Source organism: Cryptomeria japonica, chromosome 8 (assembly GCF_030272615.1).
Source record: "Cryptomeria japonica chromosome 8, Sugi_1.0, whole genome shotgun sequence".
In the NCBI taxonomy this organism is placed as follows: Eukaryota; Viridiplantae; Streptophyta; class Pinopsida; order Cupressales; family Cupressaceae; genus Cryptomeria; species Cryptomeria japonica.
In genome coordinates, this window is record NC_081412.1 from 508521624 (window position 1) to 508547945 (window position 26322).

Genomic DNA, 26322 nt, shown 5'->3' on the forward strand with positions numbered 1-26322 from the left:
ATGTCTCCCTCTCTCCAATTTCCCCTTGAACCCATTGTATCTGATGTCGATCTTCCCGTAATCGACCTCTCCAAATTTCCACAAGAGTTGGATGATGAAGAACTAAGCCACCTGGGAGATCATCCCATGCTCGCCAAACTAAGAGAGGCCTGCATAGAATGGGGATTTTTCCGCCTGGTCAACCATGGAATTTCATTAGAGCTTCTGGACAAGGCGCAGAACGTTAGCCGAGGTTTATTGCCCATGCCAACCGAGGCTAAAGAGAGAGCCACAACCTCTAATCCTTTCGATAGTTACCATCGAAAGGATAATTTTGAGACATTCAGTCTTCTCGACTCCTGTAAATCAGAATCTCTAGAACAAATGTGTTTAAAGATATGGCCTGAAGGGAATCACAGTTTCAGGTATATTTTTCATGTCCTCTTTTCCTTCCTCTAAAGTTATCTCGTTAGCCTATGTCTCATTATTTGAATTCCTTTCTTATCGTTTGGCAGCGAGACGATGGTAGCCTACGATTTATGTGCCTCAAATCTCGCGCAAAAAATCAGTAAAATAATTGTTGCAAGCCTTGGATTGGATGCCGTTGCCCTCTACCGTTCTCACTTTGGAAAGCGCATCTCAAGATTGAGGTTAAATGGGTACTCATCGCACCAAAAAAGTATAGGTGAGGAGACTCTGGGATCTCATGCAGATCCCGGGTGCCTCACAATACTTTACCAAGATGATGTGGAAGGGCTTGAAATTCGATCTCAGGAGGGCAAATGGTTCAGCGTCAAACCTGTGTCTCATTCATTTGTTGTCAATCTTGGGGACTCGCTCAAGGTATGGAATTTTCTCTTTGCCTCCAATTATCATTTAATGTGATCATTATTCCTGTACGCCAAAAGAGAATTATGAATGGTGAATATGAGTGCAGGCGTGGAGTAATGGTAGATACCGCAGTGCAGAGCATCGCGTTGTTTGGAAAGGGTGGATGGATCGTATGTCTATTGGGTTTTTCACTTCATTTCCAATGGAGACAGAAATCTGGGCTCCTCAGGAACTTGTGGACAACAACAACCCAAGGCGTTACAAGCCTTTCCTCGTCTCGCAACTCCTACATGAGATTCGACATAATCAAGAAGACAGAGAGAAAGCTACTGCTGTCGATCGAATTGCCGGCGTATAAATAAAAAATAGTGTGTTCGCGCAGTTTGCCTTTCCAAGGATAATTAACATCAAAATTAGTTTATAACTGGTCATTAGATTTAGTAGTTTCAGAATTCAACTTTTTATTCTGTTATATTTACTAAGTCTATATGTGTAGAACTTTTATTCACCGAAATTACTGCACAAGTTTTATGTCTTATGTATTCTCCATGTATATGATCTGCAAATTATTATTTTACTTTCATTATTATTCTGTACTCTTTAAAAGGGTTGTTTTATCTTTCTCTATTATGTTTTTGCGATATTATATGTTTTGTATAACATCTAGGGTATGTGATCTAATTGGCTTGACAATTAATCTAATGTATCTTTGTAAAATCTACAAGATATTAGGGCATTATTGGAAGTTTGTAGATGATCAGGTTTTATTTATTTATTTTAAAAATGTGTTGTATGCAATTTTTCCTTTCTGATATGTTTTTTCCATATATTTGTGTATGGCTAGAAGGGGACTCTAATAATATTATCCAATATCTATTGGGTAAGCATAACCCCTCACGAAATATAAAATGTTTGATTGAGAAAGAAAGAGATTTATTAAAAAGTTTTCAAAACAATAATATTTCTCATGTCTATCGAGAAGCCAATGGGTTGGCTAACCACTTTGCTAACCTTGGAGTTAGTACCAATGATGAAAATGTATGGGGGCTAGGTGATAATCTTTCAACTGAAATAAAGGCCTTCATGTTATTTGTTTTGACCTAGGGGGGATAGATTTTAAATGATCACACAATGCCCTATTTTGATTCCTCGCATTCCAATTATTAATTGTGTCATTTTGACATTACTTCTGTGTAGGTCACATGCTTTCTGGGTTCTTTGTAGCTTTCTTTAAAGCTATTTGACCTTCCTCAATATTGCTATTACTAATTCCATGGGTGGAGAAAGGAAGAGGGTGGAGGCTTTGAATTGCAAAAAGCTCAAGAAAAACAAAACAATTGTGCATATTTTTGATCGGGGAGGGCTCACTCTCTTCATCGAAAGAATACATGGTGCCCATGCAAATGTTACTAAGAAATTTACAAAGCGCTTGAAGGATGGAAAAATTTAAATTGAAGGAAGAGTGGTGGAAATTGATGAGAAACTTATTGCAGAAGTCACAGTTCTTTCAAAGAAAGGGGCAAAGTTTTATAGGAACAAGAAAATGGTTGATGCTAAAGTCATTAAATTCCCCAAAAATGAGAAGGGGAGGGCAAAGCTCGCAAAAATTGACAAAAGAAGCTAGGATACAGGTAACATCAAATCCATATGATGCATTGTTTTGGTGGTTTTGATAAAGTATGTAACTGTAGATGATATGTTTACTAGGGCCTGTAGGCATGATTTTGATTTTCTCAATCATTTTAGGCATAAAGATAAAATTTTGTTCCCCTACTTTCTGATGGCTTCAATTAATGCTAGCATAAAGGACCATAGAAAAAAGAATTCCCCGGTTTTGCATGGTGGTTTGACTTTCCTCATTTATGAACACATCAAAACCCTACCCTCCCCCTCGGCTAGGGTTCCTGAGGTTTTGAGTGATTTTGAGCAAGAGGAACATATCAGTCTTTTCTAAGACGAAAAATAATGGAACATGGAGCTGGAAGGTTCAAAGTCTAATTCTGGGTCTTCTTCGAATAGTGGACACCAAGTTCAATGGGACAAACCATACCCTATGTCCACTTCACATTCATATTCTCTTCCTTCTCAACACTCTCTCCTAGATAAATCTATCTAGGTTCCCAAGTGTAGTGGTACACCCCCCTTCATAAAAGAGCTCAAAGCCAATTTCCTTTTCATCAACATGGAAAGGGAGAATCCTAATGATGTTGTGGCTATATGATTTCATGCAATAAACAAGACTCTCAAACTAATGAACAATGAATAGTGGATTAGAGAAAGGCAATTGTTAATTCAATACAAAAGATTGTGGGAACAATTAGTGATATGAAGAAAGATTATGACTGGAAGATTACTTAGCTAGAGTAAAAACTCAAGAGAGATTTTAAAGGTAGATTGAGTAAGATGGAGATCAAATTTGAAAAAGTTAATGAAAACTTGATATCTCTTGTTACCTTTAGTCAGAAAGTGGTTAAGAGCTCAGTTGAGAGTATAAATACCATGCTTGGAAAGCTTGAAGCAAATCACTAGGAACGAGCTACTATGGATGTGGATACGCTTGATAAAATGATAGAGGATATAGTGGGACCATGCAAGAGAACCACAACTAACCTAAAGAAGAAATATACTAATCAGGACATTCAAAAGCTGAAAAATATTTCCCTAAACATGACTCAACTGGAAACATAGTCAACTAAGGCCCTTAAAAACTTGTACTAGTTTATGTCCTTTTGTTGTCTCTCTCTTTCCTAGTTATTGGTTTTGTGCTAGTTTTGTGTTGTCTTTGGGGATGTTGTTGAATTGTTTATCTTCTTGCAACATTTTGATGTAGTTCTCTATTAAAGGGTTTTATGTCCCTTTAAAACCTGTTTGTTTCGTAATAAAAAAATATCACATGACTAGGAATATCTTGTAGCATACAACACAAGTTTTTTGTGACCACAAAGATCTAAAGCATATACCATTAGTTTGAATTAATATTAATTTGAAATCATAAATTTTATATAAACGTTAATTTACTCAAATTGTATTGTAAAAGCATAGTTTGAATTCATGATTCTAAATACTAATTACTTTGTGTAAATATACTTTATGACAATTAAAGCCAACTACACTTTATCATTTTAACAAATAGTTATTGTGTCCTAATTATAGTATTTTTATAGTTGCCTCAAATACTAGTTCCTTATAAAATGACATACTATGGAAGATATTGCAACTTGTCTAATAGATAATATCCATTTAAGATATGTTATAGTCAATGTATAGTTATTTAGTAGATAAATAGTTAATAAAACAATTCATGTGGTGGCATTGCCTTCCATATAAGAAATAAACATTCCATTTTTATAAATTCGTTGATAGAATTACAATAACATCTATCTAACGGTATTGCCTTTCAGATAAGGAATAAACATTCTTCTTTTATAAATTTATTCACAAAATTACAATAACATCTAACTGGCAACATTGCCTTCCAGATAAGGATTAAACATTCTACTTTTATAAATTATTTACAAAATTGCAATAACATCTAACTGGAGGTATTGCCTTCTAGATAAATTATAAATTCGTTCACAAAATTACAATAACATCTAACTAGTAGCATTGCCTTCCAGATAAGGAATAAACATTCTAATTTTATAAATTCTTTACAAAATTGCAAGAACATCTAACTGGCAGCATGGCCTTCTAGATAAACTATATAAGTTTTTTACTATAATAACATTTCAATGCTAGGAAATTTAATTTGTTATATCTCAATGTGGAAGTGCACTATATAATAAGGTAATTAAGAAATATGGAAATTTACTTGACAAATTCTACATGACTATTGTTGGGTATTTAAAACTTAAATTGAGCCTATATGATGGCATGCTCTTGTGGCTCTCTTGATATAGAATCTTAATCATCAGAGTTTATAAGGATAGATTTGCATGCATTTTGTACACATATTTGAAAATAGTATGGACAACATTTACCACTAATGGTGTGCGGAAAAGATAATTTGCAATTCTAGGTTACAGATGCAGATATGGATGAAACAATTTTTTGGAGACCCCATGATACAATTTGAAGTAGTACATTACTTTATAGACACATATGTTTCTATTCAGTAGTGTCTATGATGATGATTGCATATTTTTTAGATTGTAGTTTCGAATAAGTGTATGGTAGATGCTTAAGAAAATTAGTTGTAAAAACATTACACTGATTTTAATCCAGGAAAAAATAGCCTAGAGAGTGAAGGGGGTTGAGACTATGAATTAAAATCATGAATTACAAAATACAATGGGTAGACATGCATACAACCCATGCATTCGCTTCATTTCATCGATTCCAAGGATGATAGGTAAGCAATATTCTCTAGTTTGGGAGTGGATAACTATGTTATTCGTGTATTATCCTCTAATTAATTCATTATAAGTATGTGAAGGCATTAATCTATTACCATAAGTGTACAGATGGAGAAGCGAGGGTATGCAGTGCTTGCTTTACTGTTGATCGTTGTTGCTTCTGGTATAAATTTTTGCATTTCTCCACTTTTAATTATAAAGTATTTTATTGATTTAAAAGACCTAACATGAAATTCATTTTAATGCTCACTTTTTATATGTTTTTATATCCGCAGAAATACATGGTGTTGAAAGTCTCTATAAACAAAGAAGCAAAACATAGATAGGAGTATGCTAAAAAATTAAAAGTTGTGATAACCAATGTGATACATGGGAGCATGCATGCTATGGAGCTTTCCATTGAGATGGATTGGGGTTTTCATGTTTCTATGACTTCCTTGGGATATGAATAACAAACCTTGGAGTATCTACAAATCACAAATATTTTGGAAATCTACATACTCTTCTTCAGCAAGATAACCCAGCTTATGGACTGCAATTTGTATTTCAGTCTTTACAAACAAATATTTTGGAAACAAATCAATGGTCAGAGGAATGCCAAATATCTTCGAAACAGATGACTACCAAAGAGAATGCAATTTCATTTGAAAAGACCGATAGTGAAGACAAAACAATTGGCCTTTCACTACATTACAGTTTTGAATGAAACAATTCGTTCCACCACTGCTACAGTTACGAAAGCTAAAACAGCTCACCTTTCCATAAAATGAATCTACTGCAGTTACAAATGAATCTAAAACAGCTTGGATGGTGACAGCTCACGTTAATTGTCACTTCCATAGGAATAGAACACATTTCTTTTTTCTTACACTGTTACTGGTGATGACCCCTATATGATGCCATTGTAGGTTATGCCTCTCAGCATAATAAATTAAAGTTAGACATAAATGATACATATTTTAGTATATTATTACTAGTGAAGATAATTTCTAATTAAATGTTATTTTTAAGTATTTGATGATTTTCTTTAAATAATTCTTATTAGACTATAACTGTATTATTATTTTGTGACGTTTAAAATTTTGTAACATTGTTTTTCTTTACCTAATTTTTTTATGATTAGTTTTCTATTTTTTTCCATATAAAATATTTGAGCTTTATGATAATTCCTATATTAATAGTTGAGTTTTAAATAATATTATCTTATTTTAAACCATTATTGATCCTTATAATCTTTTTAATTGATATTGTATAATAAGCGTTTCCAATAAAATAACAAAGAGCTTGTTTTTTTAACTCTATACCATAAACTAGCTTACATGAAATTTATGTATTCAAGAATAAGCATGATGTCTTCATTAACTTGTTAGCAAACATTTTTTAAAATTATTAACGAATCATTTTTAGCCTTTTTCTCCCATCATTTGGTTTTGATTATTTTAAGCATCTATTAAATTGTAAATATTTTTGTTGTCATATAATGTTTTTTCACAAAAAAAGTGTCTATCATATGATATACTATTAGATAAATAGTTATTGTATTCAATAGTTCATTTAATACATGACTAAAAATTCAATTCTTAAACTATATTCATCATTTTAATGTAGGATTTAAAAATGCATGTATAAATTAAAATATTACATAAGATCACTCGTACATCCCAAAGTAAATCATCTACTAGATAGAAGCAAATGCTATAAATGAGCCCTTTCATTACAAAATCATTTCTTATCATTGAAATTGTGTGTGTATGTGTGCGTGTGTGTATGCACTTGTTTACACATTTTCATAATTTTGTATGGAGAACAAACAATAGACATAAAAAATAATATTTTGGTAGTCACTTTAAAGTGGTTTAACTTAATATTTTGATAGTCACTTGAAAGTAGTGTAACATTAATATGCAATACAAATTTGCATATTATTTTGGGCCTATTTTCATAGAATGAATTATTATAATGGCATAGAAATATATACCATATATTGTGTTAGATTTGACTCATTTCTCAAACCTTACTTCTAACCATTTTCACCTATCCTTATAGACTTGTTCTATTGTATCTCAAAACACATATTTTTTTTATCTTTTTAATTATTTGTCATACTAGTACACATACTCATAAGTTTTGATTAATAAAATAAAGGTAGGCCCATACCATTACAAAGCTACACCTAAAGCATGTGGGATGTGCAACCACAAAAAAAAACCCACTACAGATAAAAAAACCTAGCAGGGAAAACAAAAAACAAGTAGCTAAACTAAAAGACCAGCAAACAAAGAAAACTGAGAAAAAAAACCAAAAAAAAAGCCACTGAGCTCACACACAAAGTGATGGTCCACTACATGGGGGTAGCCTTTTCCTACCAATCTTGGCACAAACTAAGCACTTTATCAAAGAAAGAAACTTTTTTACTTGACTGTCACGAACCATATTTATCTATAATTATTTATTAGGAAAATAATGTTTATTTTTCATTTATGAAAGTGAAATGAAATGGAAATGAAAATTTTAGTGAAATAAGATCATAATGAAAAAAAAAAAATCAATTGCAATGAAATAATTTACATTACTTTATCCATGTAAATGCAATTGAATGATCAATGAAATTGGGGATCGTCATTGCTAATGAGCAATTGAGTGCAAGTGAATGCAAGAATAGGTGAACGCGTATGAAGGCGAGAACATGGTTTTCAGGTAGAGTTATTTTAGCTCTTGGACTTCGTTAGAATAGATGGAATATCTCACACACCACTTTAGAATATATATGTGTATTTGTTGCATGATTTAATTTTGTGATTGTGAAATGATATGTCTTATTTCAAAGAAAGACTTATTCTTAAATATTAGGTTGAATATGAATATCGATCGTAGACTTATTCGGTTTCTTTGTGTGCTGATAAGTGTAATTGGATGAAATATTGTACTTATGTGTGCACTTTTGTATATATATATATATATATAATCTATATATCTAATTATCATGAAAATGAAATTACTTTACTTCATGAATTTTGTTAATTATTTGATATTATGTATGTATATATATACATAATCAAATGATAATATGTATTATGGTGGTAGACTTATTTTATAGCATGCTAATAATGACTAAGCATATCACATAGTGGGAGTCATTGTTATAATCGACTATCCCACATAGCATTCTAACTAGAAAAGGAGTGGGAGTCGATTACAAACACCGACTACCCCATGTAACCTTATTTGTAGTAGAAGGAAGTCAATAGTGTATAGAATCGACAATGATACTAGTTGGCTTGGCATATTAATGTAGAGACTTAGACAACTTTTTACATTCTGAACGGTACTAATATCGAACTCATGGAAAATGGTGAGTTAAGGGGGAATTGATATTAATATTGACCATGCAAACAAATAGACATGTAGTGGTTGAGTATAAAATGGACTGCAGGCTGATCAGGGACTATTAGACGTGGTGAAAACCATTAGAGTAAATGTTGTGATCCATGCTAACTATTTCACGTGCGAAAAGGGTAGTAATTAGAACATTGTATGGAAGGGATTCAATATTACTACTGACTACCCACTCAAATCTCCACCTTCACATTTTACCATATAACATGGGTAACCAACCCACATGAAGTCACCAATAATTATGAAATTGAAATGGTATGCCCAGTTTGTATTTCCACGTGCAATCTTTATAATAGAGTTTGAAATTCTTTAGGACTATTATATAACAATAACAATTAGAGGTGTTGAAAATAAATCAGATAATAGTCCACCACTCTGAGAGATTGGCCCGAAAATAGGAAGAAATATAGATTGGATTAGTATATATATAGACTGTTGATTTTGGAAAAGAGAGGAGAAATTTGTAGAGAATAGAATATAGAGTAGTGAATAGAAAAGAGAGGTGAGAGATTAGAGAGTAGAGAACTCAAGTGATAGAATAACATAGTGGAGGAAGAGAATTGGAAATCTAGATGTATTGCAATCATACTGGGAGAAGATTATCATTGATCATATCAGACGGGTCAAATTTCAGAGGTAGGCTCTTAAATGAGCAATAGTTTATTTTATTATTTCAGAATAAGAATAGAATTATCTAGAGATTTGATTGTTTTAGATCTTTAGTGAAGTAAAGAGTTCTATTTCTGAAAAGTTTATTTCTTTAGAAGTCACAATGATTATATGAAATTTCATATGAAAAAGTCATATAGGTATGTACAATTAGAATTATCATTTTAAATCATGGAAAGCATCTAATAGTATTCAAATTCAAGAATGAAGTAGATAGACAAAAACATGTGGAAAGCTAGAGAACTTATGCATTCTAAATTTAGGAATTTGAAACCATAAGATGTATGATTATTCTATTTGGATTTTATGAGAAAAGATAAAAGAATGTGTACTAATAATTTTTATTTCTGGATTTTACTTTTGTCTATATGCAAAGTATTCATACTTGTCTTACACCTTCTTATTTTTTTAAATACTTATTATGTTATATTTGAAAATGTAGAAAAGAAAGAATGTATTCTTAGTAAATATAAATTATTGTAAACAAAAGATTGTCTTCTTTAAATACCTTACAAACAATAGGAAAGCTAGATGTGTTTGTGTTTGTGGGAAAGTTACCTTCCAGGACGGGTGCCGAATGTGGAATTATAGAGAGAATAGTTTGCTTTTCCAAACTATATTTTATTGCTATACATGGCATTATACTCGGCCGAGTAACTTATTGACCATTGAAATAGATGGGTTTATTTATGCTCTCTACCATATCCTTGATTGATATTGCTTGTTTCTTAATATAATTAAAAAATAGAAAATGCATGTATCATTCTAGGAACACACTAGATTCCATCTTGTCTATCAAATTCTTTTTGCTAAGCAATTCGTGCAGGGTCAGGTATTCTTGATTTACCAAGAACTCCGGGGAAGTGTAAGCTTCAAGGTTGGGTGGAAAAAGTACCTGAATCTTGTTCTCATCTTCATTCTAAATATTGCAAAGATGATAGCTTATTTTATAGATCAAAGGACGCATCTCATCCTTTACTTTTTTTTTTTTCTTGTTACTTGGAACTTAAGGCATTAGAAAGGCTTAAGTATTGTATGTAGAAATGATTAAGATACTACTACATTTTCCTATTGAATAAAGAATCTTTATCTCTTTATAGAAATATCGTGTATGTTGTGATATCAAAGGAATGATCACTTAGAGATGGGAATGGAATAATGGAAGAAGATAGACTTATTAAAGGAATTATGAGTTTATTTAAGAATAAAGAGTATTTTATTTTATTATTGAATTTAGAACATTTTATGTGTTTATTATTAAAGAAACTTTTTTACTTGACCCAATGCCAGAGCCAAAGGAAACCAATGCACAGTCAAGGGTGGCTTTAACCAAGTAAGTTGTGGGACCAGAGCCAATGCCGAGGACAATGTGTTTAATTTTCTTCTCCCTCCTATTTTCTATTTCATTAAGAATAGCTTGTAGGGAGGCATTGTGCTTACTGATCGCATTCCTTCATGCAAGGTTAACCTCCTCAATTTTATTTTTAAGGGCCTCTTAAGTTTTCTTGACCTCTTCCAGCTCAAGCTTGGTTCGTGTCATCCTGATCCTGGAATCCATATCATTGATCTTGTTGCCCACCTTATCCCACTACCCCACAATGCCTACAAGATCATTGGTACTTATAGAAAGTTTGTCATCATTAATTATTGACCCAAGTGTTAGCCCTCGCCCACGCCTTGGCCACCGCTTCCAACCAATTTATCTCTTTTATGGCCACATCCATTTGTGCATAGAGCCATTCTAACAAGTCATCTTATCTTTATACATCCTCATGTAGGTCCATGAAAAATTTAGTTAGGATAGAGATTGAGCTTGGGGGTTTTCTATTAGCAAAGGAAGGAGGGTTTAAGAGGGCGGGGCTAGGAATAGTTTTATTGTATACGATGGTAAAATGATAGAACAATGAGACTCCATCGTTGGCCAATTTTTGCCATCCCTATCCATCCATATTCAATGGTAACTATGGACCTTTTGATCCTTGAAGAATTTCTTGAAACTTGTGGCAATATTAATAAGTGGTTGTTTTTGGTGCACACATGGTGTAAGTTGTACAATTTCATTAGATGGAAGCTCACTACTTACTTCATGTGATCATGCATGTTTAATGATCTTAGAAGGGTAATGGAGTAATGAGCCTTTATTATTTAAAAGCACAAAACAACTAAATCTAAGGAACCTTATTTGCATACTTTTGTCATTTCATTCGATATGATACATCAAAATATTATAATTGATAGGTGAAATTCTAAATGTTCATTGTTGGTTGAAAACTTGAAAGATGAATGAGAGATATGTCTAGAATGTTTAATTTGTGATCACAAATAGGTGTGTGCCACATGGATTCGGGTGACAATATTTGGTAGATTTATCATGTTTTTTTTTATGTTTCTCTTTATTTCTTGCAATGGAATCATAGTATTAATGGTATTTTTAAACAATCATTATCCATATTTTTTACTAACAATTATAAATCTAATTTTTGTGGTGTTTTCTTTCTTGTTTGTCTTCAATCAAGGAAAGTGTATATTTTTTAATTTATAAATTATTAAAAAATATTCTCACAATATTATTGGCTTGGATTTTGTGGCGGAAGGTTATTAAGAAGAGAACACATTTTAAAAGTCAAGATAAGACTATATTGTATGATAAATTGCTGAAACAATCATCAAGTAATGATAATTACAAAAAGAATTATTATTGTATGTGAGACAAAGAACCAACAAATGGATCCCCAAAAATTCTATGTAGGTTCATTATATGTGGGTGCATTACATAGAAAACTCTTCATTCTTATTTACTCCTTTATATTACAATTAATCCAGAGGCTAACATTATGAACCCACCACCATTCAAATTATGATACATATAATGAAATTTTAATGTCACCTACTTAGTCAAATGGACTCTCTATAACAGGTTAATATATTATTTATTTTCATCATAACATAAATCTCTAATTTATCGATAAATTGATTCATAATTATAAGGAGTAAGAGTAGAGTTACTATAGCTAGTATAGGCTTCTAGGTATGGGCTTTTTATCTTGTTAAAACCTTAATTATCCATTGATAAGGAAATTAGGTATAAAATGATGGATTACATAATAGATAACCATGTTTTAATTAGAAATTGAGCAAGGAATTGATAGGGCACATGTAATGTTACATGAAATTTTATCATGCAATTAGGTTGAAATATTAGATGACCATTTGAATAAAATCGCCACAAGCTAAGCTACCAAAATTATTCTAGGGATGACTATTTCTTTGAGTATCATTAGGAAACATAGGCCATAATAAATAAAATATAATAAATGTTAAGATCACATATTAAATTTAATTTTCTTGATATTGAAGGAAATAATTTTAAAGTTGATAAAGTTGATAATGAGGGATAGTATTGTAAGAAATAAGAAATAAAGAAATTTTCTTGATGCAATGTTTCATGTAAATGCAAAGGTCCTTTTGTTAGTATGAGTAGAGATGTTGGGTATTATTGGCTAAGGATTGTGATACATTTTTCTCCCAATATGTATAGGAACTAGCTAGTTGAATATTAATACATTTTTTAAGTGCTTGCCAATAAGGAAATACTTTCATGTCATCTATCAAATTTTTACTGATATAAGTGTTACTACTTACTAAGATTGCCATTAGTCTTATGTTCAAAGTTATTCTATATATTCTAGTTGGTTACTACTACCGAATCTTTCAGCCAGTAAGCACTGAACAGTTGGTAAGCACAGTGCAGTCGGTTATAAAAGAAAGTAGTCTCAGAGCGTAGCATACACCGAACACTCTACCGATTAACACTCTATGTCTACCGAGAAGCAAGAATGATATACTGAGTGAACACACACTGAGTGAAATGTGTTACCAGATTCACTAAACCTAGACATATATGGGAAACGTGTTACAAAGATCGAGGAACAAGTAACCGTTATCACATTGGAAATTACACTTAAAGATTGTGTATGATTTTGAGGTCATCTAGCCAATGAAATATTTTGCATGGTTATTCATTTGAGAAATCATGTTTGTAAGATCTAAGCATGGACCAGATCACTGACATAAGAGATCTATTTATATAGCATGAATTCAGGACTAGATATATGTGCAAGTATATATGTGCATGTGTGTGTGATGTAGGATATATACAAAAAGGAAAATCATGAGATATCATAGAGTGTTATGACTTTTACAATTGATAGAGAAGCATAGAGGTTACCGAGAAGGATTTCAGAGAACAGTCAAGGAACATAGTAAACAGAAGGGTTTACCGAGTTAATATATGGATTACCGAGGTATGCTATAAGCAAGGTAATATCATTTTGAGCACATAGAATCTTCTATAACATTTTAGATGTAAAGTTGTAGATAATTTGTAAAGATTTGATTGTAATATTTTGAGTTGTAAGAAAAACCTCTAGTAATAGGGTAAAAGACTCTAACTAAGTCTATAAATTGTAAAGCCTCTAACCAGGTGCAGCATTTAGAATAAGTGTTGTAAAATCCTTTAGCAAGGTAGATCTGATAGATCTTGATACTCCTAACAAGGTAAGCTATCAGAAATAGCTAAACATGTAGCTCTAACCGAGCAACCTTTATTACTGCAGTAGTGAAGTTGTGGGTGTCATCCCCATCGCAGTTTTTCTCTCTAACCAAGAGTTTCTGTGTAACCAAAATATATGTGTTATGGATTGAATCATGTATGATTATTATTTATTTGTTTTAGCATTATATTATGTTATTGCACTATTTAGTTTATGCTTAGTAGTAAAGTTATTGTTGAAAAAAAGTTTTAAAGTACTGATTCACCCCTCCCCTCTTAGTACATTAGCTTTCCATATTGGGCCTAACAATTGGTATCAGAGCTTCAATCTTGGAAAAGTGTTTAACTACCTAAAGAGAAAGATCTTATCAATGGAAGGCTATAAAAAATCTCGAAGAATTGTATATCTGCAAGAAGAGTTAGATCATGCTAATCAAGTGATTACAAACATGCAAAGACAAATGCAAAAGTCTCTGAAAGTTAGAAGAAGGTTATCTGATGATTTGCAGGACTCTCAAGAGCTGTTGGAACAAATTGAGACATCATCTGAGAACAGTATGTCTGAAGAGACTGAAGAAATGATTGAAGTGTTGAAAGAAAAGAACAAAGCACTGATTGATCAACTAAAAGAAATGAAAAGAGAACATGAGCATTTCAGCACATAGATGACTGAAAATCTTGATGCATTGAGGGCAGCCGAGGATAAAGTAAGAGATCTAGAAAGAGAGAAACAACAACTTGAAGCATTAGTATTTGAAAAGAATGATGAAATCATAAGATTGACTAGGATTCAACAAAATCTATCAGATCAACTAGGTTATGCACATCATGAGGCAAATCTGAAAGATGATGAGAATGAAGCATTGAAACTTGAAGTATCAAGGTTGACCGATGAACTTGAAATAGAGAAGAAATCCAAAGAAACACTGAAGAAGAGTTATGAAGCATCAAAGATGTTGGATGAGCAACTGAATACAAGAAGACCCAACAAAGATGTAGGACTCGGTTACAAAGGAAAAGACTCTATCGAGAAGGGAATCCATACTACTGAGAGAGGAGAATCATCAAAGAAAGCTGGAATCAAGAAGAACATCAAAAGAAAGAAGCCTATTTACAACTACTATGGAAATCAAGGTCATACTGCCAACATGTGCCAAATCAGAAAAGGTAAGCAACCGAATGTCACTAAGTCCAATGATTATTGTTATAATTGCAATAAATATGGTCACACATTTAACCAATGTAGGACAAAGTCTACTAGCAATTATAAGAAGGCAAAATTCAAAGGGTTTTGTAAAAACTGCAATAGATATGGACACAGTACCGAGAAGTGTTGGTTTAAGCAAAAGAACTATATTTGGTCTGCACACCAAGCAAATACTGGAAGCTACCAAACTCACAGAGAACTTAACCAACCATATGTTGCAGTACCATGGGATTACAATACAAGGATATGGTGTGAATTTTGTGGAAGATATGGACATATAAGTGCCACTTCTTTATAAGGTTTGGAATGAACAATCGAAGATCATGGAGAAATCCTGGTATGGCATGTTTTCATTGTCACAAAGTTGGACACTTGGATAGAGATTGCAGAGATCAACCTAGAGGAGACATTGAAGAAATAAAAGGCAAATTACAGATGATTTGGAAAAAGAAGGAAATTGTGTCAAATGAAGAAAGCACCTTACCTACCGAGTTAGGTGCACCTATTCCAAATTAATCGGTAAAGGTATGAAGGGACTGCATTCTCTCAAGGTTAAATCTTAAATAGTTTCTATTTTATTATGTACTTAATTCAAAATCTGCATAGCTAAGATGTATTAGTAAGTTTCAAATTCTATCAAAGTCTTTTGAAAGCACTATACAGGAAACCTATCAAGTCAGTAACTATAGGAAGCCTATCTAGTCGGTAAATGAAGGAAATCTGGCTACTCGGTTAAAACAGAAAAAAGAGAGTAAATCGGTCTAGTGGAACCGAGTGCATTTAATGTTTTAACCTAACCTACATGGAGCCCAATAAGGTATATTGTGTACTTAAATCATTTACGCGGTCATTTTTCACTTACCAAGTTTTGAAGAGAGAAGAGCAAAGCGATTCCAAGGTGATCAAACCTCCTCCGAAGCGAAATTCAAGGTATTCACATCAATCTCAATGCATTGTTAAGTTGGTTTACCGATCATATCTGTTGAAGATTTTTGTTTCATATTTGTTAAAAGGAAAAGCATCTATCATTTGAATGTTTTCAAACCCTAAGGATCTTTTGATAATTTCTATCTGAAATCTACAATGGCACCGAAGATCCAAGAACCCGTTGTTGTTAAGAATGTTGAAAATACCTCACTAAAATACTCTCTAACTCCCAAAGTAGCATTAGAACCAAATGACAAAACTGCATTTTCACTCATCTCGGATAGAGTTTTACTAGTTGAGGAGGCCAGATTCTTCACTAAATGTTGAGTTCAAGAACTAGGTCATGTTGAAATCAAAGACACCTATGATGAATTGTGCACCGATGGGAAATTGGATAGCAAGTATGAGCACATTAAGATCAAGGGATTGAATGAAGCCCTAACCTATCCCCATGTCTTCAAACCCCAGTGGGTCAAGTTTGTTCTGAGCAGAGTTCACGATGATTTCATGTGGTTAGAAGAGCAACCATTCAAAATCACCAAGGAAATCATTCATCTGATCACTAGTTACCCTATTTATGATCATGCCCGAGCTTAGAAGATGATATCAAAAAAGGAATTGATCACCTTAACCGGAGTGAAATCCGATTGTAGAGGATTGAAACTAAATAATGTAACTGACGCAGAGCTAAAGTTTTCTATTAGAGTGATAGGTTATTGTTTCTTCCAATCGGAAAGGGAAAATAGTGTACCTTGTGCAGCAGTCGACTTAGCATACAAGATTGTGAAAAAGGGAATGAAAATTGATCTTTGTGAACTATTCCTGAAAAACCTGTTTAAGAATCTGAACACCATCAGGAAGCTGAAGAAGAACAACTTGGCCAATACACTAAAGTTTGGATCACTATTAGTATGCATGTTTTTCTATTTTGAAAAATTCTTTCCAACAGTCGGTAAAGTAGTTTAGGAGCTACACCGACCAATCACCCATCAAATCAATGACTTTATCAAACGTCTAGGTGACAACTTCAATGATATTATGGATGATTATATCAGCAAGTTTCAAGAGAAGATGTATAATAGGTATAGAATTCCACCCCAGCTATTGGAAAAATACAAAGATGACATATGTTTTGAAGTAGACACCGACTACTACTATGTGAATGTTGTGGAACCAAGAACTCAATCTTTGCCACCTATGGGTTATGAGAGTGACTTTGACATCACATAATAGCAGATAGATGCCTTTCTTACCCTACCAAGGCATGCTACTGAGTTGAGGTATGGAACATATGAAGAACTGAAAGAGAAAGTAAAGATCAGCATTTTAGTAACAAAAGCTACAAGAAAAGCAACAAAGATGATCAAGGCACTATCAAAGAAATTTGGAGAAGGTTCTTCCTCCACACCTGTCAAGAGCACACTAGTAATCACCAAGGAAGAATCAGAAGCCAAAGAGGTTGTTATTACACTAAGCATCGAGTTGCCTAAAGATAAAGTTCTGAAGAGGAAGAAACAGGACACATCAAAGGCATCACCGACTCCCTCAGTAAAGCGCCCAAACACAAGATCATCTACAGTGTCACCGAGTAAGAAACCAAAGACTGTTGTTGTTCCTAAGGTAACAAAGACCTATAAGAAATCTACTTGGAGACTCATTTTGACTAAAGAGTCCAGTGACACAGAGTCTGAAGATGCTAACAAATTTCAGATTGTTAAGAGTACAAAGGAAAATATACATAGTGTTGCTAATTTCTGTACTAACTTGAAAGAATATGGAGGATTTGGAGGATTTAGATATGTTAAGTATGAAACTAGATCTGATGATGAAAAGAGACAAATAGAAGAAGCTATCATCTGCACACTTCTAAACTTCCGATTGGTCCCATTGGAAGTATCTAACTCTCTTCCAAAAGAATTATATTTGCATATTGATAACAGGTGGAAATACGCAATGGACTCGAAGAAACAGATTAGAGAAAGAAGTCTGGTACATCTCTTTCTAGACATGTCGATAGTTGAAATAAAAGAACATCTGACAACCTACCACACAAATTTACTTGTCAAACAAAGAGCCTTAAAACTGATCAATGGTCTGTATATTGAAGTGGAAAATGAGACAAAATAAAAGTGGCAGGAAATATTTCGAATCAAGACTAATGGTGAGCAAGGTGAAGTAGAAATAGTTGATGTCACCGAGCAAGATCCTGATGTCACCGAGGAAGACCCTGCTGACACCATACAAATTGATGAAGACATCATCAACACCGAGGCACTTGAACAGGAAATGATAGAAGGTAATGCCTATGCAAAATTGGTATCCAGTGAGTCAGTTTTGGAACAAGTTCAACCTTATCCTCTGGTCACTCATTCTGCTACAACCGAGGCCCCTCAAGATATTGAACAAGGTGTAGAGGTTCACAAGTCTATAGAAGGAGAAGCTACTCCTCAGGCCACCAGGGAACAGACCTCTCAGGATCCTCCTAACACTGAAAATGTTGCAACTGAGATCCCGAGCACCGAACCACCGAAGGACTCAGCAAAGGCTAAAGAAACCAACAAAAGTGTTTCCTCCACCGAGCAACCTACCGAGGATCCACAAGCCTCCCAAGCTATTGTATTGGTTCAACCAGCCAAATCTAAAGAAAAGAAGATGAAAAAGCATAGTTTCAAGGTAGATGTATCGAAACCAATAGTGTTGCCCAATGTAGGCATATCAAAATTAAAAGGGCAAGCACTCATTGAATTACATGAACTATGCAAAGCAAAGACCAAATAGGAAAAACAAATGGCCATACAAAAGAAAAATAAAGTCCTTCAGAAGGTAAAGACATTATTATCAAATATGCTACCCGCAGCTACAGTGTCAACAGATGCAGCCATCCATATTCAACTGGATGAACTCCTCAATCAAATAGAGACATCTGGAGTATATGCATCTGAATATTTGAGAAAGTTAAAGGACAAAGAGCTCATTGCAAAAATGATTGAAGAGGTACAGAAAGCTATTGCTATTGGCAAAGTTAAACTTCTCAAATTTATTGCTGAGTTGTCCCCTTAACTCAAGCACATTCTTTATTTATTTCAGAAACTTTGTACATTCTCTTTATTCATTAAAGATATCAAAAATAAAACAGAAGCAATTGAGAAAGAGATGACCGATCTCTCAAATAAGTTGACCACCAAGCCCAATTTTGTTCTAAAATTTTATACAAAGTTACAACAGCTCATGGCTCAACAATTGGAACTCAGGAATGAAGAACACAAAATAAGGATGGACATTATGACTCTTCCAACCTTATTCATTCCACACTTGTCCTTCGTTCAAGAATAGATCAACCGAGCCACTTACCTATCTACTACACAAGAGGGAAGCACATTAGATGGCTTAATTTCTCTATTGGCTGAGATTCAAGCACATAATTCTTTAATGGATAGTGTCAAGGATGCACTCTCTGTCGCCCTCACCGAAGAAAGGACAAAGTATAAATCCATTTTTGACCAATTGCCTCCACCAAATGGTAACTAAATTTTGATGTTTGTCAAAAAGGGGAAGTATAGTATCAAAGTATACAGGGGGAGTATACCGAGCAGTGAACAAAGTAGTAAGCAACAAACAAGAGCAACACACAAAACATTGATCACCGAGCATGCAAAATTAGAGTTATGTTTAGTATATTGATAAGGGGAGTATATCTAAATATACTATTTCATTGACAAATGTATATATTGTCAGTTTAGTCAAATTTTGCAAGTATATAGATTTTTTGAGTTATAACTTTGAAAGTATTTTTTGTCAAACATCTCAACTAATGTCAAAAGGGGAGATTGTTACTACTTACTAAGATTGCCATTAGTCTTATGTTCAAAGTTATTCTATATATTCTAGTCGGTTAATACTACCGAATCTTTTAGTCGGTAAGCACATAACAGTCGGTAAGCACAGTGCAGTCTGTTATAGAAGAAAGTAGTCTCAGAGCGTAGTATACACCGAACACTCTACCAAGTAACACTCTATGTCTACCGAGCAACAATAATGATATACTGAGTGAACCCACACCGAGCGAAACGTGTTACCAGATTCACTAAACCTGGACATATATGGGAAACGTGTTACAAAGATCGAGGAACAAGTAACCGTTATCACATTGGAAATTGCACTTAAAGATTGTGTATGATTTTGAGGTCATATAACCAATGAAATATTTTGCATGGTTATTCATTCAAGAAATCATGTTTGTAAGATCTAAGCATGGACCAGATCACTGACATAAGAGATCTATTTATGCAACATGAATTCAGGACTATATATATGTCCAAGTATATATGTGCATGTGTGTGTGAAGTAGGATATATACAAAAAGGAAAATCATGAGATATCACAAAGTGTTATGACTGTTACAGTTGACAGAGAAACACAGAGGTCACTGAGAAGGATTTCAGAGAACAGTCAAGGAACAGAGTAAACAAATGGGTTTACCGAGTTAATTTATGGATTACCGAGGTATGCTATAAGCAAGGTAATATCATTTTGAGCACATAGAATCTGCTATAACATTTTAGATATAAAGTTGCAGATAATTTGTAAAGATTTGATTGTAATATTTTGAGTTGTAAGAAAAACCTCTAATAGGGTAAAAGACTCTAACTATGTCTATAAATTGTAAAGCCTCTAACTAGGTGCAACATTTAGAATAAGTGTTGTAAAATCCTTTAGCAAGGTAGATCTAACAGATCTTGATACTCCTAATAGGGTAAGCTATCAGAAATAGCTAAACATGTAGCTCTAACCAAGCAACCTTTATTATTGTAGTAGTGAAGTTGTGGGTGTCATCCCCACCGCAGTTTTTCTCTCTAACCAAGAGTTTCTGCGTAACCAAAATATATGTGTTATGGAGTGAATCATGTATGATTGTTATTTATTTGTTTTAGCATTATATTATGTTACTGCACTATTCAGTTTATGCTTAATAGTAAAGTTATTGTTGAAGAAAAGTTTTAAAGTACTGATTCACCCCTTCCCTCTCAGTAAATTAGCTTTCCATATTGGGCCTAACAATAAGTGTTGTACTAGCTTTTTCTTCTATTGATAATATTGTTCTATAACTACTTAGCATGAAATACATTGCAACATTAGCACTTGATTAAAATAGAAAAATATCAAAACAAGTAGCATAGATCACAACTAGATATATTATGGCCATAGCATTGAAGTGGTAATAGGGAGATTAATAAAAAATATCATAAGAGTATTTTAACACTAAAAATTAAAATAATATATTAAAATAAAGGGTTAATTAGTTGAAACATTCATGGCACTACTTGAATTTCTAGGTTATTATAGATGTTGATGGTACAACCAATTACATGGTCAAAACTCTAAGGGAAACTATATGAGTTTGAGCTATGTATCATGTATAAATATGAAGTTGAGGGATAATGGAGAGGGGACAATTCTTATATCATATGTTGTAGAAATGATTAGAAGAATTCCTTTGAACATATGTTATAAATATAGTGTATTTCAAACTAATGAAATCAAGTATAGAACTGTTGAAGAGCATGATTAAAGATGACTTATCTCATCTTCCTAAATAGAATGTAGACATGTGAAGATTTAAGAACTTGTGAAGGAAAATAAGATCTAATTATTTGCTCAATCCTTGAATAAATTTAATTCATGAATAGAAAAATCATGTTCTGGTGATACATGAAGAAATGAGATCCTAGGCCACAAACATAAACTGTAACATATATGGGGTGAATTTATTTATTGAATAATATTTTTCATATAGTTTTTTAATTTTTTGTGCTTCACATTAGTTAGCTCAATCATAATAGTCGTAAAGCATGAAGTAGAATTGATATTTTTTGTATTTTCTTGTTTCTTTCTTGTATTTTGGAGCCTGCTATGTTACTATGCTATTCATCTTGGGGATGATATATCAACTTGAGATTTCTCTTGAGGAGATTTTTTCTAGTCCATTGCCCTAGCCCAAATAAAAGAAAATAATGAAACGGGGATCACATACAATTGATGGTGATAGATTCTCCTCTAAAGAAAGAAATAAATGATACATAAAATATAGTATAGAATGTACAACTTAACTGTAGAATATTGGGACCACAAAAAGTTTATAAAATCAGTAATAAAATCAAAATATTTGGGATGATGGATGATAAAATAGATAGAGATTTTGGGATATATGCATGATTTTGTGCTAAGGTGGGTCTTGTATCACCCAAGATAGAAGAGATAGAATTCATAGAAGTCATCTTTGAGATAGAAGTCATAGAAGCATCTCTAAGTCTAGGATATTGAAACATAAAATAGGGAGGGACATGCACTAAACCAAATACAAAATGTATACAAATCTATAGCTTGGAATTAAAGTCACTTATTAATTTTATCTACGATGTTGTATTATTTTTAAAAAGAAAAAAAAGGGAAGAAATAAATCTTCAGAAAGATTCCAAAACATGAAAAAAATATATAACATATTTTTCATAGAAAATCCTCTCCTTCCCCTACAAAATGACACAAAAGCTATAGAATACGATAGATTTGCAAACATGCAAGTAAAAAGGAGTAGACAAGTGAACAAATTCTTAGAATTTGTAGGCTCATGCAAGGTGAGTTGACATATCATTCTCTTCCTCCCATTGGTTTTCTATAATTCCTTTGACAAAGGTCTTAGAATGGTAAATAAAGCTTAGGAGATTGCTTCTTTGTCTATGTCGCAATGCCCAAACTTCTGCTCTGATATGGTTCTTCCATGTTTGCAATATAGAGAGGTCCCTGCATGGTGGCCAAACCTAATTCCTTGGTGGCATCAAAAGATATTCCTAGAGTTGTTTGAGGGAAAAAGAAATTTCATTAGATATTTTAAAATATTGTTTCAAGTATGTGAGTTTACTCAAATTTATCCTTGCATTAAATATGTGAAATAAGATTTGATTTCTAAAAGACATGTGGGTTGAAATTCATATTCCTAATTTGTTTTTCTTTTGTGATCCCTTCATCATATATGAATAACTTGTAATATATTTTACTTAGGAATATTAAAATTGCATGGGATAATCTCCATCTCTTTATTGAAACAAGATATCTTATCCATAGGACCCTTTCTATCTATCAAAATATTCAACAATTAAGAATAAATCTTAACTACAACCAGACTAGAAACACAAACCACCATATTTAGATTATTAGATGATATCAATGAAATATACATATCAAATTATTTTATTCTCTACCAAGATGATGTGGGAGGTCTTCAAATTCAATTTGAGGAGGGTGAGTGGTTCAACATCAAATCTCTCTCTCATTCATTTGTTGTCAGTCTGGGTGACTCCCTCAAGGCATGTGATTTTCTCCACGTTATAAAATATTCTAAACTGCACAATATGGATCTAGCAAGAAGAGAAGAGAAAAAATTGCAGAAGAAAAAACAGAACAAATAACAAAGAATTCATCAACCATTGTATTAAATTATAATATGTGAAAGCATTATTTTATACAAAGAATAAACCAACACATGAACATGGATCATGTAGAAATCATTGGAATGGATGGAAGAGGCAGAATAATTTAAACTTGTAGTTCTCCGTTGTTAGCTTAAATGCAAAACATGCAACATTTGTTGTGATTACAGTGCAAATTGTGCTATCACTATTAATCATTATGCGCTAACGCTCCCCTTAAGTCTAACTAAGGAGAGATATGGGTCTTGACAATAAAGCCTAATTAGGAACCCAATTACAAAGAAGATAGGAGAAAACCAAATTGAGAAAAACTCCTAACCGTTATTCACACTAAAAAAGAAAGTTGAAATTGTCGATGAAGAACTACAAATGAATTCACACCACAACAGGATTATATCAGAGTCATAGAAACCACTGCGTGAGTAACTTTGAGATACTTAAAAAATGTAATTGTACATATTTTGCATTGCTCAAATGAATGAATATACAAGGTACACAGTCTCTGAATATAGAAACTAATCATCTGAAGACCGGAAGATATGATTCTACAAACAAATGTACTCCAAACTGAAGAATTCCAAGATGTCCTCTAGTTGGCATGATGCCATTTTTTATCCAATTCTCAATATTATCCCACTAGAAAGAAACTTTGGAAGCACTCGGGGATGCAACTTTGGAATTTCATGTAGTCGAGAACCCTCCTAGAAAGAATCTCTTGCAGCAAACAAAGTTACAACATTGGAATCTCATGTAGAAAGGAATTTAAAACAAAAGAACATTTTTGGCTGTCAGTTGAAGGAAGAGTGCATAGCCACTTTAATCTTCTATTTTTATTCAGGGAAACTTATTGAAAGAAACCTATACTAAATGCATTAAGCAAAACCCCCATATAAACTTTCTAAAAGTTCATTTTTTTACAAAGCCTCAAATTTCCCAGATCTTTATCATACAGTGCTTGCAAAGCGCGTACAAGTTTTAAAGAATCAATATAGGAAAAACAACAAGGAGCATGCAAAAATTAGGGAAAAAATATGCATGCATCTAGAAACAGAGGTCTACGTCAGCTTCCACGTGATAGTAATCTTCATAAATCTGACAACAAATAATTGTTGTGCTCCTTCCTTCTAGCTCCAGGCTTTGATACCATGTAAAATTTTCTAACCTGCACACTATGGATCTAGCAAGAAGAGGAGCAAAATTTACAAAAAGAAATTAAAACAAATAACAAAGAATTCATCAACCATTATATTAAAATATAATATGCGAAAAGAATAAACCAATAAACCAACGCATGAACATGGATCATGCAAAAATTGTTGGAATGGATGGAAGAGGCAGAATAACTTAAATGCAAAACATGCAAAACCTGCAACGTCTATTGTGAATACGATGCAAATTGTGCTATCAGCGTAAATCACAGAGCAAACAGAAGTTATGCGCTAACACACACGAAATATCATTAAAGATGTTTATTATTCCTGCAAGGCATAAAATTAGGATGAATGGTGAATATGAATACAGGCGTGGAGTAATGGCAGATACCATAGCGCAGATCATCGCATTGTTTGTACTGGGTGGATAGATCGAATGTCTATTGCCTTTTTTACTGCCTTTCCAATGGAGACGGAAATCTGGGCGCATGCGGAACTTGTGGAGAACGACAATCCAAGGCGTGACAAGCCTTTCATATTCTCGCAATTCAGAGACGAAATTAGACCGAATACAAAAGACAGAAAAAGCTACAGCTCTCGAACGATTCGCCGGTATATAACGAATAGTGCGTTAGGGTGGTGTTGTGTTAGTTTACCTTGGCTGTTCAGAAATGATAGATATGATATTAGAATCATGCACGTTCAGTAGAATTTCAGTATCAGGTGCTGGAAAACGTGATAACCCTGCTTTCCGGATAAAACTAAATTGCAATTCTCTGCATGTGTATCAAAGTATAAACTATGAAATTACGATTCTTTATATGATAATTTTAGATTTGATCAATCTAAAGCATAAATTAGGATTAAATGTGTTGATATCTTGTTTGTATGAGAAAAAAACTTGTTATCTTGGTTTTAAATTTGTAAATGCTTTCTAAGATTTAGTGTATAGAATTTCTTAAATTTTCAGTTTGATTTCTAAGTATGTAAGAAAAGAACAACAATTTCATAATTGATAAATTTAGATTTTTCATATTTTACAATTATACAAAAAAAATAGTAAAACATATAATTGATCTACCAAAACTACATTATTCTGATTTTTATTGTTACATATGTTAATATTCTACAATTATGAATCTAAATCTTTCATTGTGTAATTGTATACCTAAACATTCTGAATTAAAATTAAAATTAACTTGCACACCTACTTTCAAAATATTGAGCTTAACAATTTACTAGTATAATGATAACAATCAACTTAGATAAATGAGTTTTTTTTGTATTAAGCATCATATAAACAGCAGTTACAAAATTCGAGAGTTTGGGCTGGAAACCTTACAACCAACTAAAGAGTTAAAACATAAGATCCAGGAGCTATATCAGGCAAAGACTCGATACATGATATACGATCATCTACATAGAAATGAGTTTTGTTTAGAAACATGTATCTTATTAAATTTGATAAAGAAAGAAAATAAAAAAGGAATAAATGTATAGATTGAAACATGAGATTAAGAGCCTTTAAGACAATGGAAAATCAAATACATGTGATAGATATTCTAGATTATTGAATTATGTTTGAGCTTAGATTAATTCTTATAATCTTATGGCTCCAATCCCCAAATTTGTAGTTTTGTCTAAATGATGTTAATCCTAAACTTAAAATATTAGAAATTGTGATAGCTACAATAAAGCATTTTATGTATCTACACTATAAAAGTGAGGATTTTTCATTTTTGAAAGTAGTATTAAATCTTTTTATGATAGT

The 26322-nt window shown here is 32.8% G+C and overlaps 1 protein-coding gene across 1 annotated transcript; it reads left to right on the forward strand.

Annotated features, from left to right (window-relative positions):
• LOC131057201 (2-oxoglutarate-dependent dioxygenase DAO-like) lies at positions 1 to 25260 on the forward strand. Its single transcript, XM_057991387.2, has 4 exons — positions 1 to 404; positions 495 to 822; positions 917 to 1162; positions 24922 to 25260. The coding sequence occupies exons 1-4, from the start codon at positions 1 to 3 to the stop codon at positions 25258 to 25260; spliced, it is 1317 nt and encodes a 438-aa protein (XP_057847370.2).
• Positions 25261 to 26322: the final 1062 nt, after the last annotated feature.